This window comes from Brachyistius frenatus, unplaced genomic scaffold (assembly GCF_029030835.1).
Source record: "Brachyistius frenatus isolate BFR_SWC_R1_liver_20210118 unplaced genomic scaffold, ASM2903083v1 Contig_120, whole genome shotgun sequence".
In the NCBI taxonomy this organism is placed as follows: Eukaryota; Metazoa; Chordata; class Actinopteri; family Embiotocidae; genus Brachyistius; species Brachyistius frenatus.
This window is the reverse complement of record NW_027210719.1, coordinates 1,125,110-1,139,701: the sequence shown is the minus strand read 5'-3', so window position 1 is coordinate 1,139,701 and position 14,592 is coordinate 1,125,110. Positions and strand designations below refer to the sequence as shown.

The 14,592-nt window shown below is 40.8% G+C and overlaps 2 protein-coding genes across 2 annotated transcripts; one reads left to right on the top strand and one right to left on the bottom strand.

Annotated features, from left to right (window-relative positions):
- Positions 1-279: 279 nt before the first annotated feature.
- On the bottom strand, positions 280-6,415 carry LOC138629710 (lanC-like protein 3). The gene is made up of 5 exons (XM_069713604.1): positions 5,788-6,415; positions 5,144-5,267; positions 2,902-3,099; positions 2,604-2,811; positions 280-2,337 (listed from the first exon to the last, which is right to left on the bottom strand). The coding sequence occupies exons 1-5, from the start codon at positions 6,319-6,321 to the stop codon at positions 2,178-2,180; spliced, it is 1,224 nt and encodes a 407-aa protein (XP_069569705.1). The 5' UTR covers positions 6,322-6,415; the 3' UTR covers positions 280-2,177.
- A 4,311-nt stretch (positions 6,416-10,726) lies between these two features.
- On the top strand, positions 10,727-14,534 carry LOC138629711 (gastrin-releasing peptide receptor-like). Its single transcript, XM_069713605.1, has 3 exons — positions 10,727-11,148; positions 11,775-12,126; positions 13,905-14,534. The coding sequence occupies exons 1-3, from the start codon at positions 10,727-10,729 to the stop codon at positions 14,217-14,219; spliced, it is 1,089 nt and encodes a 362-aa protein (XP_069569706.1). The 3' UTR covers positions 14,220-14,534.
- The last annotated feature ends 58 nt before the right edge of the window (positions 14,535-14,592 follow it).

Genomic DNA, 14,592 nt, shown 5'->3' with positions numbered 1-14,592 from the left:
ACAACTTGTAAATGAAACCCCAGTATGCAATAAAACATTGATGTTAAGGTTTAATTATAAATACATTTTATGTTAAAGATTGTGTTTTTATTTATATATATTCACCATGTCACTGTGTCAGGGTGTGATTGATTTTTAGAATAAAATAAAACAAAACATCCATCTTATTTTTTTGTTTTCCATGTGGACACTTTATTGATAACACTAATCCTGCAGATGTTGTTTTGAACAGCTTATATTACAAATGCAAAAACAGCACACACACACACACACACACACACACACACACACACACACACACACTAACAACATACACATGTCCCACAACATTAGCGTATGAAACCGGTTTGGTATGCTGTTTTTACTAATGTGAGCCACATGTTGATGAACACCAAAGCATTTTCGGTTTCCAATGTTGTCTTTCTTTACACTCCCAGTGATGCAATCCTATCCAAGTGCTAGAAATGTGCTTTTAAGGCCGCATTATCACATTTCAGTACAGAAATTCATCACTGACTGTAACTCACATAACTGAGTTGCAAAAAGTTGCCTCTTAAACCGACTGAACTGGAAGAAAAATGTAATTCTCCCAGATAGATTTTTCTCTTTTGTTCTCTGTCTCCATCACCGTCTAACACATTCAGTTAATTTTTTCTTTTAACGGTAATATTCCTCACAAATCACAATATATTGAACACTTTTAAAGTCCCCACACAGTAGCTAACACGGTTTGAAACATCAATACAAACAGCTGCTACACGGTGTAACCTCAGAACAATCAGGTGAGTCATCATATCACATGGCGCAAACAAAGTCAGACGATAATTATTATTTGGACAATTAAACGACGGTAATTACCTCTCAGCATCTGCTGACTGTGCATTTCTACCCAGGATTGATGATTCGGAAAGTTCAGTATCAAAATCACTCCATAACATTGAGCATCGAAGGCTGTGACAACAGTTAATTGAGAGATTACGTACCCTAAAGACATGAAGTCAAAGGTCTGCGATATGTGACGCTGAGCTGGTGAAGTGGTAGAAAAAATGTAAAGGCATTGTGTGACACTTATTATTTTTGTATGCGATTACCATTTACTTCGAGCCGTCAATAGTGTACGTGCATGTTTCCGACCTGAGAGCAGCACTTTGGTAGAAGATGCTGCATTTTCAATCATTGTTCGAACAGTACCATTTCTCAAAAATATTTCAGTTTTCAAAGTATGACAGTGTGGGTCCTCTTCACACAACTGCACCAACAGCTGGAGTCATTTGTGGCTTGAGGCAAGTAAACAGGAAGTAGACTCTAATGGAGTCAGTCAGTCATGTCTGGCCTACAACGTCAGCACGGCTGTTTCTAGCCTACATTTGTTTATACTATTGAAAGTACACTAAAACACCCATTCCTGTTCCTGTTTGCACCATTTCCTTGATCATTTACTGCCTTTAAATGGGGTCATGTTTAACATGTTCATGAGAAGAATCCATATGAATGCCCCTTTTCTTATATCAGTCAAGACCTCGTAATTTTTATATGTTAGGGTTATATGGAAGTTCATTTTTTGTTGGATGTTAATCTAATATATTGTAATTCAGAGTTTAGCTTCATAAATCTAACAGTTCATCCTGAGGAAAATTTGTACGTTGCCTCATCTTCTCCCTCCGTCATTTTACCTTTGCATTTCTTGCATAACGTTACTGGTCTGCTAGCTTGCTCTATTGTTAGTGTCTGTGGGTTCTATATGCCATTGCCAAGCAACAGTGCTCTTACAACTCACAACCGTGCACAAGACTTTGTAATCACGAGCTCAAGAGTTCCACTTGAAGGCAGCATATGTCTCTATGTTAACTCTGCAGCGTCTCACAGTTTGGAAACCTCTGCCTCAGTGCAATTGAGTACTTTGTAAATTAAAATGACCAACGTTACAGTAAGTGCAATGTATCTGATAAAGCCTGGAAGCTGAGCGCTCACACAAAACAGGACCATTTTACTACTGCAAGACACCTTGAATGGGATTTTTTTTTTTTTTTCTAAAACCATCCATCCCTCTGCTCTGCTTTTAGGTTTATTTTTTTTGCTCTGGTTCTAAAGTTTCTATTGGTCCGGTTCTTGAGGGATCTCCGAGGAATGGAGTGATGTCTGTCCAGGTCAGTGGACAGCAGTAACCCAGGGTCTATTCACACAAAGACACTAAACAGAGGGAACTCTGACTGGTCCGGCTGAAGGAGGTCGACCAGGAAACAAACCGTCCCCGACAGGCCTTCAAACAGACTCAAGACGCTGCTTACTGAGCGTGAGCCCGCCTTGAACTCCTCAGTGAAGAGGAACTCTGCAAATCTGTCAGGAGACAAGAAGAACAGACAGACATGAATGGACATAGACACGGTAAGTGAATGGATTACAGTTGATGGGATAGCAGAGCTGTAGCTACAACTGACGGCATCGATGCCATGTCCACAGTATATTTTTAAGAAAAGGATACTTGAATGTCCAAAGCACGATGTTTTATATCTTTACCTTTCAAACTCTTTCAAATCAAAAATATGGAATAAAGCTTACACAGCTTACGGCCTTGTGGGAAACAGCGGGAGAGGTTTCTTTACCTCTGAGCACGGTAGATGTATTTGGAGTGGCCTGTGAGCCGATAAAGCAGGAGGAAGACATAAGCGCTGCCTGCAACTCCGTGACAAATCCCAGGTCCTTCCTTCAGCAGACCTTTCTGCCACACCAGCTCTCCACTGCGGATGCACGTGTCCAGATACTGAGGCTTCTTGTTGATCAAATAGGCTTTTGCAAAAAGATATGCCACACCTGCACAAGAGGACGGAGACATGAACTGTAACAGGGTGACGTGCTCTAAACACACAGTACATGAACATGATGATGTCATAGTGACTGTACCCGGGGCCCCGTGGCACCAGTGCACCAGCTCGTTCTCTCTCTCGATCATCGCTCCCAGCTCTGAAGGCCAGTTACAGTTCTGCTCCTGGTTCATGAGGAAGTCCACGCTCTGCCACACTAGGTCCTTCTCTGCCCAACTGAGCATGTCCTGGTAGCTCAGCAGCATCTGCAGCACCGACGACAGGCCGTGGGCTGCACCTGGGAGGTCACACATGCACCCACCAAACCAGGACACGCAGGGAAACACCATGCCAGGCACACAGACAGACACAACCCGGAGAATACGAGCACAAACATTCACAAAGGTCTACTGGAGGTTTTCGTTCTCTTCTACAACATGTAGCTCACTATTCATACTTGACAGTTTGATTGGCAGCTATTGTATCTTGTTTTCCAGCCTGAACGTGGTTGATTGCCAGAACAGGTGAGTGGCGGGCAAGTACATAAGCATCTTCACAATCTCTGCCCACGAAAGAATAAATTTGACCAGAATTCACATGCTGAACTAAAACTGCAAGCCGTGTAGTAAATCATAAAACAAAACAAAAATAGAGCTATCGCAAAATGTAGTGATAATAGTTTGAAGTATCTGGAGTCATGCCTTGGTCTGGTAATCTTGAGCTCAATTTGAGATATTGATCTAATCCCAAGTATACACACACAAATATACAGTATACAAGTATACACAGAAGAGGAGACAGTAGAGGAGCCCTTTGTAGTCTTGCAACCACATCTGCATACAAGAAAGTCAATATTGGATGATTCTGCAAAAATTTTGATTATGTTAAAGACAAACCATTTTTTCCACATCCAATGCCAATGTTTTGAATATATATATATATATATCATTTCCGGCATCCTTTGAATTACAGATTAACAATAAATTTAAGGTAACTGTGTTGGCTTTACAGCCCTGTTTTGGTTGAGTCTTACAATATTATTTTCAATTGTAGGAGGCAGCTGTATTCAGTGAAAACCCACTGTATGCTGCCTGCTCAGCATTAAATGAAATGATACAGTGCACAACTGGTTGACAAACACAGACGAGCATTTGGCATCTAGAGTAGATATTTCCCTCAGGAGTTTGGTGGAGACCAAAATCAGAGTTAAAAGCAATGAAAGTCAGACCTTCATTTTTCAGGTGGCCAGAAACAAGACTACAAATGAACAATAATGCTGCTCCATGACTGCTTGATGTGTAAATAAGCAAATGTTTGCCATTGTTTTGTATAGCTGAAATACAACTTGAAGTTACAATCTCGACTCCTGTCTTGTTTTCTTTGTGGGCACCTGTGGTGATAAGCGGTATTTGCAGTTGTGTGTTTGGACTTCACTTCTGCGGTCACAGTCAGTTAGCATTTGAAGAGCTGTTGCCTTCGCTCCGTCTACCCTCTCAGCAACTGGTTCTGATATGTCAACGTTGTCTTCACACTGCTCCCAGGAGGACGACCGCCCTCGACTTACTGCAGGTTTAAGATTAGGGAAAAATTGTGTTTGTGGAAAACAAGTATTGTTAAGGTTAAGCAAATAAAAGACTTGATGAAGTTCGGAGAAAGATTGCGGTTATGCTAAATCAAAATGTTAACAATAACCAAAGGTCTGTGATTGGACACAAACTCCAGCCTCCTACCGGACAGTCAAATTATCTACAAATATGGATGAAGCTACATTGTGCGATCCTTGACTGAGTCTTTCTGAGTAATGCTGAGCGCATGCAGGGAATCCACGTGTTTCTGAGGCAGATGACTGATGTCAAACCTCAGTGAGCAGATCTTTTAGGACAGGCAAACTGTAACACATGCAGCACCTTGAACAAGTGTCTTTATTAAACATCCAGATATTTCTGGTCAAAGAAAGTCTGACTGTCATTTATGCTACTCCCTCTTCGTCCTCAAAGCAGTCGTTATGTATCCATGCAAAAGTGGCCAGCGGGGCTAATGCTTACTATGAACTTTGTGTTGGTCTGAAAGTTACTGAGGATCTCCAACCCTGACGGGTCCCTTCATCTGATGCAATTAAGGAAAGGACAGTTAACTTTACACATGTTAACACACCAAACCTGACATTAAAAAAAGATCCTCTTATCGTCAGAAGACCGCAGTTCTGAAAGTGAGATACAGAGAAAAATCATATAAAGTCTACCTCAATAAGAACAACAAACATAAAAGACTTTAAACAAAAAAAAAAAAAAAGGGGGGACAACTATCAGTGATGTAAGTTTGCACAAAGCTTATGATCTTACCGAGGTACTCTGTTCCGTAGTAGGAATACATGAGGGGGAAAGGCTTTCTCTTCTTTCTGGCATACTGCTTTCCTGACTCGATGATGGCCTGGCAAATAGATTTAATTTGATCTCTGCTCAGAATCTGCAGAATAAAGAACAGACTGTAGTTACTTACAATGCAATAATCAAAATTTAAAAAAAATATATAAAAAAAAACATTGACAAAATTTAATAGATAGGAATTAAGAGCCCCATTAAAGGATTCTTGGGTTGTATGTAGATTATGGGCTCCCTCATGATAATGTAGGCAACATTTTTCTACAAGAACAACCACCAACCACTCTGTGTTTCCAGTCACTCCAAGGATTTCTGTCTTTTTCTGGTTTTATATCATTGTAAATGGTGTGAATTAGATCGTCAACTGATTGACAGAATAGGCCTATCGATTCTCATTCACTTCCATTATGGATTTATCCTTTTAACCATTTAACATTACAGAAGAAAACAAACCTTTAATAGCATCAGAAATCACGTGTTTGTGTTTGTGTGAGTGGACGAGGACCCGCTTCAAAGCAGGTGAGTAGATCAGGGAGTGATAGCATGTACAAGTTTATTTCTGGACTGCTATGTTAAAGTGCGCCATCCTCATGTGGGGAGCTCACCTCTATGCCCAGCCTCTGTTTGAGGACCAAGGCGGCACACAGGTACCCAGACCGCCCTACAAACAGCTCATCCGAGCCGCACTCCAGAAAACTGATGGGCGCGCACACCTCCCACAGGTTACGAAATTTGGTCAGCGGCTTAACGAAGTCAGCCAAGCCCTGGGATTTGTATATCATAGCGGCCACCGCGTAGATGCCCGCCCCGCCGAGCAGGAAGGCTGCTCGCATGCTCTTGTCCTGCTCTGCGTCCACGTATCCGACCGACACGTCGATGATCTGCTTGGCCGTCTTCAGGTAGACCTCCCGGTGCTCGGAGAACAGCGGGCACTCGCTGACGTGATACAGCATGTAAGCCACGCCGGCCGGCCCATCGTACAGCCCTCCGTCGCAGTCCCGGAGGTCGAGGGGAACCCTTTTGAGGATTTTATCGACGGTGGCGACGACGGCGGGCACCACGGCCTCTGCGCAATGGCCGGAGAGCAGCGCACCTTGGTAGTCGGAGAAGCGGTTGGCAAAGCAGCGGGTGTTTTCCATCACCGACGTGCAGGCAAAACCCTAATAACGCAGATCTGTGTGAGCTGATCAGGGTGTCCGAGGATGAGAGAGGAGAGACACTTTGATTGCACATCCAAGCCAATCAGCTCTCAGCTGATTGGATGTCAGCAGTGATGGTTCAGCCTCATATTGGCTGATGGGACCTGCAGTCTATCCACCTACAAGACCTGCACAGCTTCAGCCTCAATAACAGAGAGAGGCGGAAGAAGTAGTTAGATCCTCTGAACAGTGGAGAAATAGACTAAAAGCCCCCAATCAAAAATGTATTCTAAAATAAAATAACCACAGTTCACAGTTTTTGAGGAATCCAGCTGTTGGTTTTTTTTCTCCATTATTTTGTGTGCACAATTCATGGATGAAAACTTAGAGGTATTTCTAACTTAATTTAAAAAAAAAACACAATCAGTTAACACAAGCACAAACTTAGCGTCACCATGTGTCCCTCTTCATGTTGGACAGCACCGCATTTTTCTCTCCTGTCCTATATGTCCCACATATTGAGACGATGTCCTATATTTTGATTGGCTCTAGTTTTTAAGAGTCGGCACTGACCCAAGCCTGGTCCCCAAGACAATGTGGATCATGTCACTCCACTTCTCACTATTTACAATGACTTCCTGGGGGTTAAAGAATTGGCTTGAAATTAATGCTATTAGTTTAATGCAGTTAGTTTGTAAAGAACTAAATGATTTAAGGCCAAAAAAACATTTCAGACCTTGGTCTGGGACAGGTCTGCTTTTTGTTCCCACATATCTGGAACAACCTCAAAGATAACAACAAGTGCACAGAAACTCTAATTTCTTTTAAATCAAAGCTGAAGACTCTTATGTTTGCTGCTGCCTTTTCTTAAATTAAATAATTAGGCTACCTTATTTATTACACTGCACTGTGACTTTTGTTCTCTATTTAACTCTTTTAAATTTCTATCTGTTGCTTTTACATTTTGAATTTGCTTTGTTGCACATTGAGGCCATTGGACATTCAACCTATGCGTACCTAATGAACTGGCAGCTTTTGTTATAATTATACCAAATTGCCCCTCTGAATGTGATATTATGTGGTTCGGTAAAGCAGATTTTAACTTTTAACATCATATTTTGTGAGCTGAGTTAGTTATTAAATGGAGCATTTTAGCACTGTGCTAAAGGCAATTACTGTAGGCTCGTAATTATAGTAGCCTTTTAGTTTTCATTTGCTTAAGTAAAACATATTTCTTCCACCACTGTAAATAACTCCATTATGTTATCAGAACATAATCATGTTGAACAATAATAGGTTGTAATAATAGCTGAAATGTTGAAACCTTTGATGTCTTTGCTGTCAGAGGCTGTTTGGACAACAAATTCAGAAAGTGATTACAAATCAGAACACAATGGTATCAAATAAACAAGAACATTAAAGGCAAAAAAAAAAAGAGAAGAGTTTTACAGATGAATAAAAACAGAACATAAAAACCACAAAATTTGACAAACACTAAATTCTCCTGGGATTCATCCGCGTCAACTCACCTGTTTCATTTGTCTGTAGTCAGTTCATTATCTTCACCACCAGGTGACGACAAAGGTCTGCAGGTTCAGCTGGCTGCTGTCCATGGTCCTGAAGGAGCAGCTGTTGTTCTTTGGATAGAAGTCCCAGGGGTCTTGAGTCCTAGGGATCCCACGCAGATGTTTCACCTAATTTGTTCTTATTTTGGTTGGAACATGATTCAATATTTATTATTCAAATGCTTTTTATTGTCTGTTTTAACTGCAAAGGAATTTGTAACCAACCTGGTTAAAAATTGCTGTATACATGAAGTTTTACTTATTTGTTGTCACCTTGACAGTGCAGTAAAAATATCACTGTAATAACTTTATCTGTGACTAAATGTGTAATCAGGGGTGGAGACCACTTTCAACTACCTTCGAACAATTGTAAGTTTCTGATATTTACTTAGATTTCACTCTCTTGTATTTCTACACTGTGACAGTTTCATAACCAAACCTCACAATAAACTCACAAAATAAATCAGGACACATTACTCCATTTTAAAGAACAAATACAATAAATATTCAGAGATGTTACAGGTGTCAGGTATCAGTTTCATTCACTAAAGATTTAATGTGTGCCATTTCCAGATGACTGTGGTGGTTATCTGAGTCCAGAGTGTGACTGTGAGACAAGCTTTGAATGTTTGAATTTGAAACTAGCAGTTTTGACCCATTTGGAAAGACAGAGATAAAGAAATTTAAAAAAAAAATGGAAGAAAGCCTTGGAGATACGAACGTGAAAGCATAGGGCATCTTCTGAATAGAGAAGTAATTACATTTTTGAGCACTCAATACAATTTCTTTTCTACAGAAACTAAAATGGCCCCCCAAAAAATGCTAATTGAACAAAGGCAAAGCTTTTCTTATGTCTTTATCTCAAAGCTGTGTGCGAGAGAAGGACAGCAAAGAGAGAACACAAGTGGATGCAGTTCCACCCAGAGCTCTGAAAACATCTTGTGGTCTATCTGATCATTACTGGCAATTATAGAGATGGAATCAGTAAGTGGGGTCCTGTTTGAGGTCAGACAAAAGCTTGCTTCAAGTGCAAGTAAGTTTTCTTTGATGGCCATTTTTCCTCAGTCTTTTAAGATGCAGAAAAAAATGTATACACGAGGGGAAAATAAAATTAAAAATGATCTATGCTGAAACCATTTGGTTCTTTGAAAACATTTTTAGGCAATTTTGAGTAAAGTTCTCAGATGTGGACAAATCTAAATTCTTCAAGTCCGCTCAGAAGAAGCTTTTTCTCTCTGCATTATCTGCTGCACGGATACAACAAAACTCAATTTGCATTTATATGAGAAAAATGATTTGGGACTCAGTTGGCTGGATCTGATGTCCCAGAAAATAATGCTTCAATATGTCTCCAGTGAAAGATACAGGGGCCTTGAACACTGTGTAGGTGATGCGCTGGAAAGGTTTGAAAGATCTGACCTTCACACCTACGATAAAGAAGAAGGTGCCAGAAGACACTTTGATTAGTGGTGACAAAAGCATCTCTTCTTCTTGACAATAAAGCATCAGGTTCCTTTGTAACAACTAAATAGATTGGTTAAGACTTTTCACTTCAGCAGCATGAAGTGAAAAGCCACATTCTTTTCACCTGGGAGCCAGCAGACTACATATTGATTATACAGGGTTGAAAGTTCCCCGCGATAATAAAGTACAGCTTCACATTTTTTCCACGTTTGTCTCAGAAACAGTGAAGACGTATCGATATGTACAGTCATTCTTTTGTTCATTGTTTAACTGTCTAATGCATTTCCATTACCATTACTTTTCTCTGTGTGAATAATCAGTCTAAAGCAAAGCTGAATTAATGAGACTTCAGCTGTCTGACAAATCCACTTAATTACTTTAATTTAATACAATGAATAAATGATTTACTTGCAGTTCAGCAAGGAAACACTTACCAAGGAAACAAAGGAATAAGGATTTTGTTCCCCTTAATTTGCACTGAAATTACAAAAGAAAGAGATTACTTAACAGACAATGTGAGAAGCAACGATACAGCGACCAAGAAACTGTTTTGATACACATATGTGAGCGTTATAATCAGATTTAGATAATAAGATGTATACTCAGTCAAACTATTTGTCAGGTACTCCGGCTTAGATATTAATCACAGTTAAATTCTTCAGTGAGAAACAACTGTTCCACTGACTGACTACATAATTCAGTTTAATTATGTCTACAGTGATTAATTACATAATAATTTTTTTATTTTACCATTATTTAGTTCTATTATGCAACCAATCATTTTTGAAAAGCTGCATATAACTTTATTTTAAATTCTTATGTTTCCATACTTAAATATATATTTCCATTTATAAAAACAACAAGGTATGTGTATTTATTAGGCTATTATTATTTACAATGTACAGCTACAGCCTCAATAGGGTAAGAGTTGAATAAGTACTTGAAGAAGTAAGAATGGTCTCTTTTACTTTACATCAATTTGTGATTTATTTGTGTTGGCTGCTAATGAACACTGAAGGTGTGATACCTCCAAATCACATCAAGATGATCTGTATGTATTCTTGGACATTCCCAGGAAGTGTGTGCGTATATTTGCCAATAAATTCAGACTCAAATTCATACTGAGAGGAGCCTTTTAGTAAAGAACAAAGTGATTTTAACCCTGAAGATACACGGGGGCTGAATGTTTAGTCAGATCAGTCTACTCTTATAGACGACACCACCCCACCCCCCCACCCCCCTACCCCCACCCCCATCAGCCCGTAGCCGGTGAAATGACGCACGCGCCAGCAGGAGTTCATAAAGTTTATAAAGGCTTCCAGCAAACACATCAGGAGACACCAGACTGAAGACCTGTGTCCTATTCCTGCGCTGCCATGTCTCTGGAGGATCAGTTCATTTTAACCCCGGAGGACAGTAGCGTTTTTCCTCCCAACGTCTCCAGAGTGTTGTATTTGAACTCGACAGGAGGAGAGCCGCACCAGTACGGCATCTGGCTCCCTGGCATCGGGATCGCTGCCGTCTATGGGATCATCATCGTGGTGGGTCTGATTGGAAATGTCACTCTGATGAAGACGTGTCTGCTGGTGAAGTCCATGCGCACGGTACCCAACTTGTTCCTGTCCAGCCTGGCTCTGGGTGACCTGCTGCTGCTGGTGACCTGCGCCCCGGTGGACGCCAGTCGCTACCTGGTGGACGAGTGGCTCTTCGGCCGCGTGGGATGCAAACTGATCCCGTTCATCCAGCTCACCTCGGTGGGAGTATCCGTGTTCACTCTCACGGCTCTGTCCGCTGACCGGTACCTGTCACACAGTCAGTCTGCGCATGCTTTTAAAAACGTTGTAATTTCCCAATTTATTGATTTCTTTCTTAAACATGTTTATAGGATTAGAGTGACATGATGCGCATCGGGGCTGGTTTTCTTTAAGGCATGTCTTAGGCATTAAGCTACATCACATATGCCTACATGTTCTAGAAATCTTTGCCACAGATTTACACATAAAAATGTCTACAAAGTTCCTGATATTTGTTTTGTGTGTGTGTGTGTGTGTGTGTGTGTGTGTGTGTGTGTGTGTGTGTGTGTGTGTGTGTGTGTGTGTGTGTGTGTGTGTAATGTTTGTTTTTTGAGTTTACTGATAAATTTTTTTTTCATGTTCCCTGCTTAGTTATCAACATGTCTTATGCAGTTGAGCACACCTCCCTACAATTTAAAGCAGCTTGAACATTTAACAGCTTTAATTCCCAAAGCGTCCCCAAACAACCTACCTACCAACCAACCTACCAACCAACCAACCAACCAATCAACCAACCAAAAAAAAAACAATCAACCAACCAAACAATAATCGGCTTGATTGATTATGTGCTAATTAAGAAACTGTAATGAAGCCATTAAAGTTGATCCAAAAATGATTTTTCTTCCTTCAGGTACAAAGCTATCGTCACACCGCTGGACATCAACAGGTCCAGTGCAACACTTAGCATCAGTTTGCGAGCGGGGGCCATCTGGCTGTTCTCTGTGACTCTGGCGATTCCTGAAGCGGTGTTCTCCGACCTGCACACCTTTACCACCAGCGACACCAATGAGACATTCGTGACCTGTGCGCCTTACCCCCATGCCGGGGAGCTGCACCCAAAGATCCACTCAACCGCCTCCTTCCTCATCTTCTACATCATCCCGCTCTTTGTCATATCTGTTTACTACTGCTTCATCGCTCGCAGTCTGTTCAGAAGCTCTGCGGACATCCCTGCTGAAGGACACCAGTACCTCCAAAAACAGGTCTGGCTCTTGACTCTGTTGTTTGTTTACTTCCAAAACAAAAAAAAAGGTATCTTCTTGGCAACACTTAAAAAAAACCCACAAAATGTCCTCCAAATACAGCCACAGAAGGATTTCAATTTTTAGAAGACATCTTATTTCTTTCTTGACAAGAAGATTGTCTGTAAATATGTTTTATAAGGCCACAATTAGCAACCAGTTATCTTAGGTTATCTTAAATAAATACATTATAACCACGGCCAGGTTTACCTCCTGAGGGGTTACAGGACATAACTTTCATTGATAAGCTCCCCCACTGTACATGATAGTGTCATTATTTCCCCAGAAACCAACCAGCACTCAAGAGCCAAAATGATCAGTCATTAGTTGACCGGTTGACTGAAAGATATTCAGTGGACAAGGTTTTTTGGGCCACTTTGCTTTCATTTTAATGTTGGCAGGAAAGAAGGGTAGCGGGAGAGGGGGTATGTGTCAAACATCCTCCTGGCCCTGAACCGTGGACATTAAGGTTATGTCTCATGAAGATTAGGCTACCAGAGGAACAGATGGGGACAATTTCAATAAACCTAAGTTTTAAACAAAAACATCCAACATACCCAGGTACCAGCTCTTAAAATGTGAATCTTCTCTGGTTTCCCAGTTTTTTTTCCCATGATAGGCTTCGAAACTCAACATCTCTGGGTTTGTGACTGTTGCTGAGGGCAAAACAGCAAGTTCAATATGTTAAATTACTTTTCAGAGAATGATGGCCTTTTTTCAGTTTTCCAACACTTTTCACACGAAATAATCAAATCGTTCAAGAAAATAGCTTTAAGATGTACCGATGATGAAAATAACGGTTGGTACCATGCTGTGGGGTATAATAACACTCTTGTCCAAGGTTTCCTGTGTCTTTGTGATCTTTCTTTCCTGGTTGCCTGGTAACATCTTACTTAAGTTAAATATGGTGTTTTAAAGGTCCTATATTTGACTCTTTTCTGATGTTTTATTTGCAGTTTTGATATCCATGAGAACATATTATTGTCGTTTTAATTACCAAAAAAACTCAGTATATTTTTACATCTCTCTTCAGCTTCTCTCAAAGAGACTCCACCAACAACAGGCTGTTTTGTGTATTCGAGACACGTTGATATCAATGACCCTCTCTTCTGATCGGCTGATTGTTTTCTTTGCGATGCACTTCCTGACCAACCACAGGTTTTCTTCTGACTTGTAGCATGTTAGCGCTGCAAGGAAATGACCGCTCAGTATTTTCTTCCAAATACAAGTTTGGACAGTGGGCTGTGCTGAGGGCAAGTATATGATATGAGCATATCATTTGTGACATCACCAACGTACAGAAGTCCAAACAGCCCAGTGGCTTAATATAGGATGTGTTTTAATGGTTTTACTGTGTTTATGTAGCACCTAGACTTGCCGGATATTCAGAAAAGAAACAGAATTCAGAATTTTATACAATATATGACCTCTAACTGGGTATCTTTGAGGTGCTGGTTGGCAGATTTTGTGACCTTTTGAAAACCTCTTTTAGCTGAGTGGAGCTAACCAGCTGCAGCTTCACAATAAAGGCCTGAAAGTGGTGTCAACCTTGTCATTAAGATAACGGTCGGGAAGAAAACAAATGTCAAACTATTCCTCTAATGTGAACATTTTGAATAACAGTGCAGCTCAGGGTGACGGGAATGTGGTTGGGGAACCAGATATTTGGGTACATATGGTACAGAATGGAGAAAAAAAAATGTAGAAATGAATTTCTTCTCTCTCTCCTTCATTGTCAGATCAAGAGCAGAAAGCGTCTGGCCAAAACTGTGCTGGTGTTTGTTGGCTTGTTTGCAGTGTGCTGGCTCCCCAGTCATGTGATCTACCTGTACCGTTCCTACCACTACGACCAGGTGGATACGTCGCTGGCCCACTTCATTGCCAGTGTGTGTGCTCGCATCTTGGCCTTCACCAACTCCTGCGTGAACCCGTTTGCTTTGTATATGATGAGCAAAAGCTTCAGCAAACACTTCAACAAGCAGCTGCTGTGTTTCGCCTCTCCCAGACGCCTGTACAGCCAGAATAGTGTCAGGACAAATATAACCAGCGTCTGAAGAAAGTTTCATGAACTCAAAGTAATAATCTGCAGGATTTCAATTTAAATAAATGTGTCTAAAGTCATTATCTATCACAGAAGGAGGGAACACAATATTGATTGAGCCTGTGGTCCACTCATTACTGCACTTGCATTTGCAGTAATAGAAATTGAACAAGCTGAGTGACTGTGGCAACATTCACAGAAGAAAATGCCATGCAGAGCAGTCAGTGAAGCGCTTTGCATCACCCTGCAATGATGTTTTCAAGATGGTAAACAGAGTTAACACAACAGGCTTGCTCTTCCACTCACTGGTGTGAAGCAGAGCACTGAGAAGAAGAAGAAGAAGAAGAAGAAGAAGAAGAAGAAGAAGAAGAAGAAGAAGAAGAAGA

Excerpts from the sequence above, each read along its gene's own strand:
- LOC138629710 (XM_069713604.1), bottom strand. The coding sequence starts at position 6,321 with ATGGAAAACACCCGCTGCTTTGCCAACCGCTTCTCCGACTACCAAGGT. Across the intron at positions 3,100-5,143 it reads CTACGGAACAGAGTACCTCG|GTGCAGCCCACGGCCTGTCG; the intron begins GTAAGATCATAA and ends GTGACCTCCCAG. Across the intron at positions 2,338-2,603 it reads TACATCTACCGTGCTCAGAG|ATTTGCAGAGTTCCTCTTCA; the intron begins GTAAAGAAACCT and ends GTCTCCTGACAG.
- LOC138629711 (XM_069713605.1), top strand. The coding sequence starts at position 10,727 with ATGTCTCTGGAGGATCAGTTCATTTTAACCCCGGAGGACAGTAGCGTT. Across the intron at positions 11,149-11,774 it reads ACGGCTCTGTCCGCTGACCG|GTACAAAGCTATCGTCACAC; the intron begins GTACCTGTCACA and ends TTCTTCCTTCAG. Across the intron at positions 12,127-13,904 it reads ACCAGTACCTCCAAAAACAG|ATCAAGAGCAGAAAGCGTCT; the intron begins GTCTGGCTCTTG and ends CTTCATTGTCAG.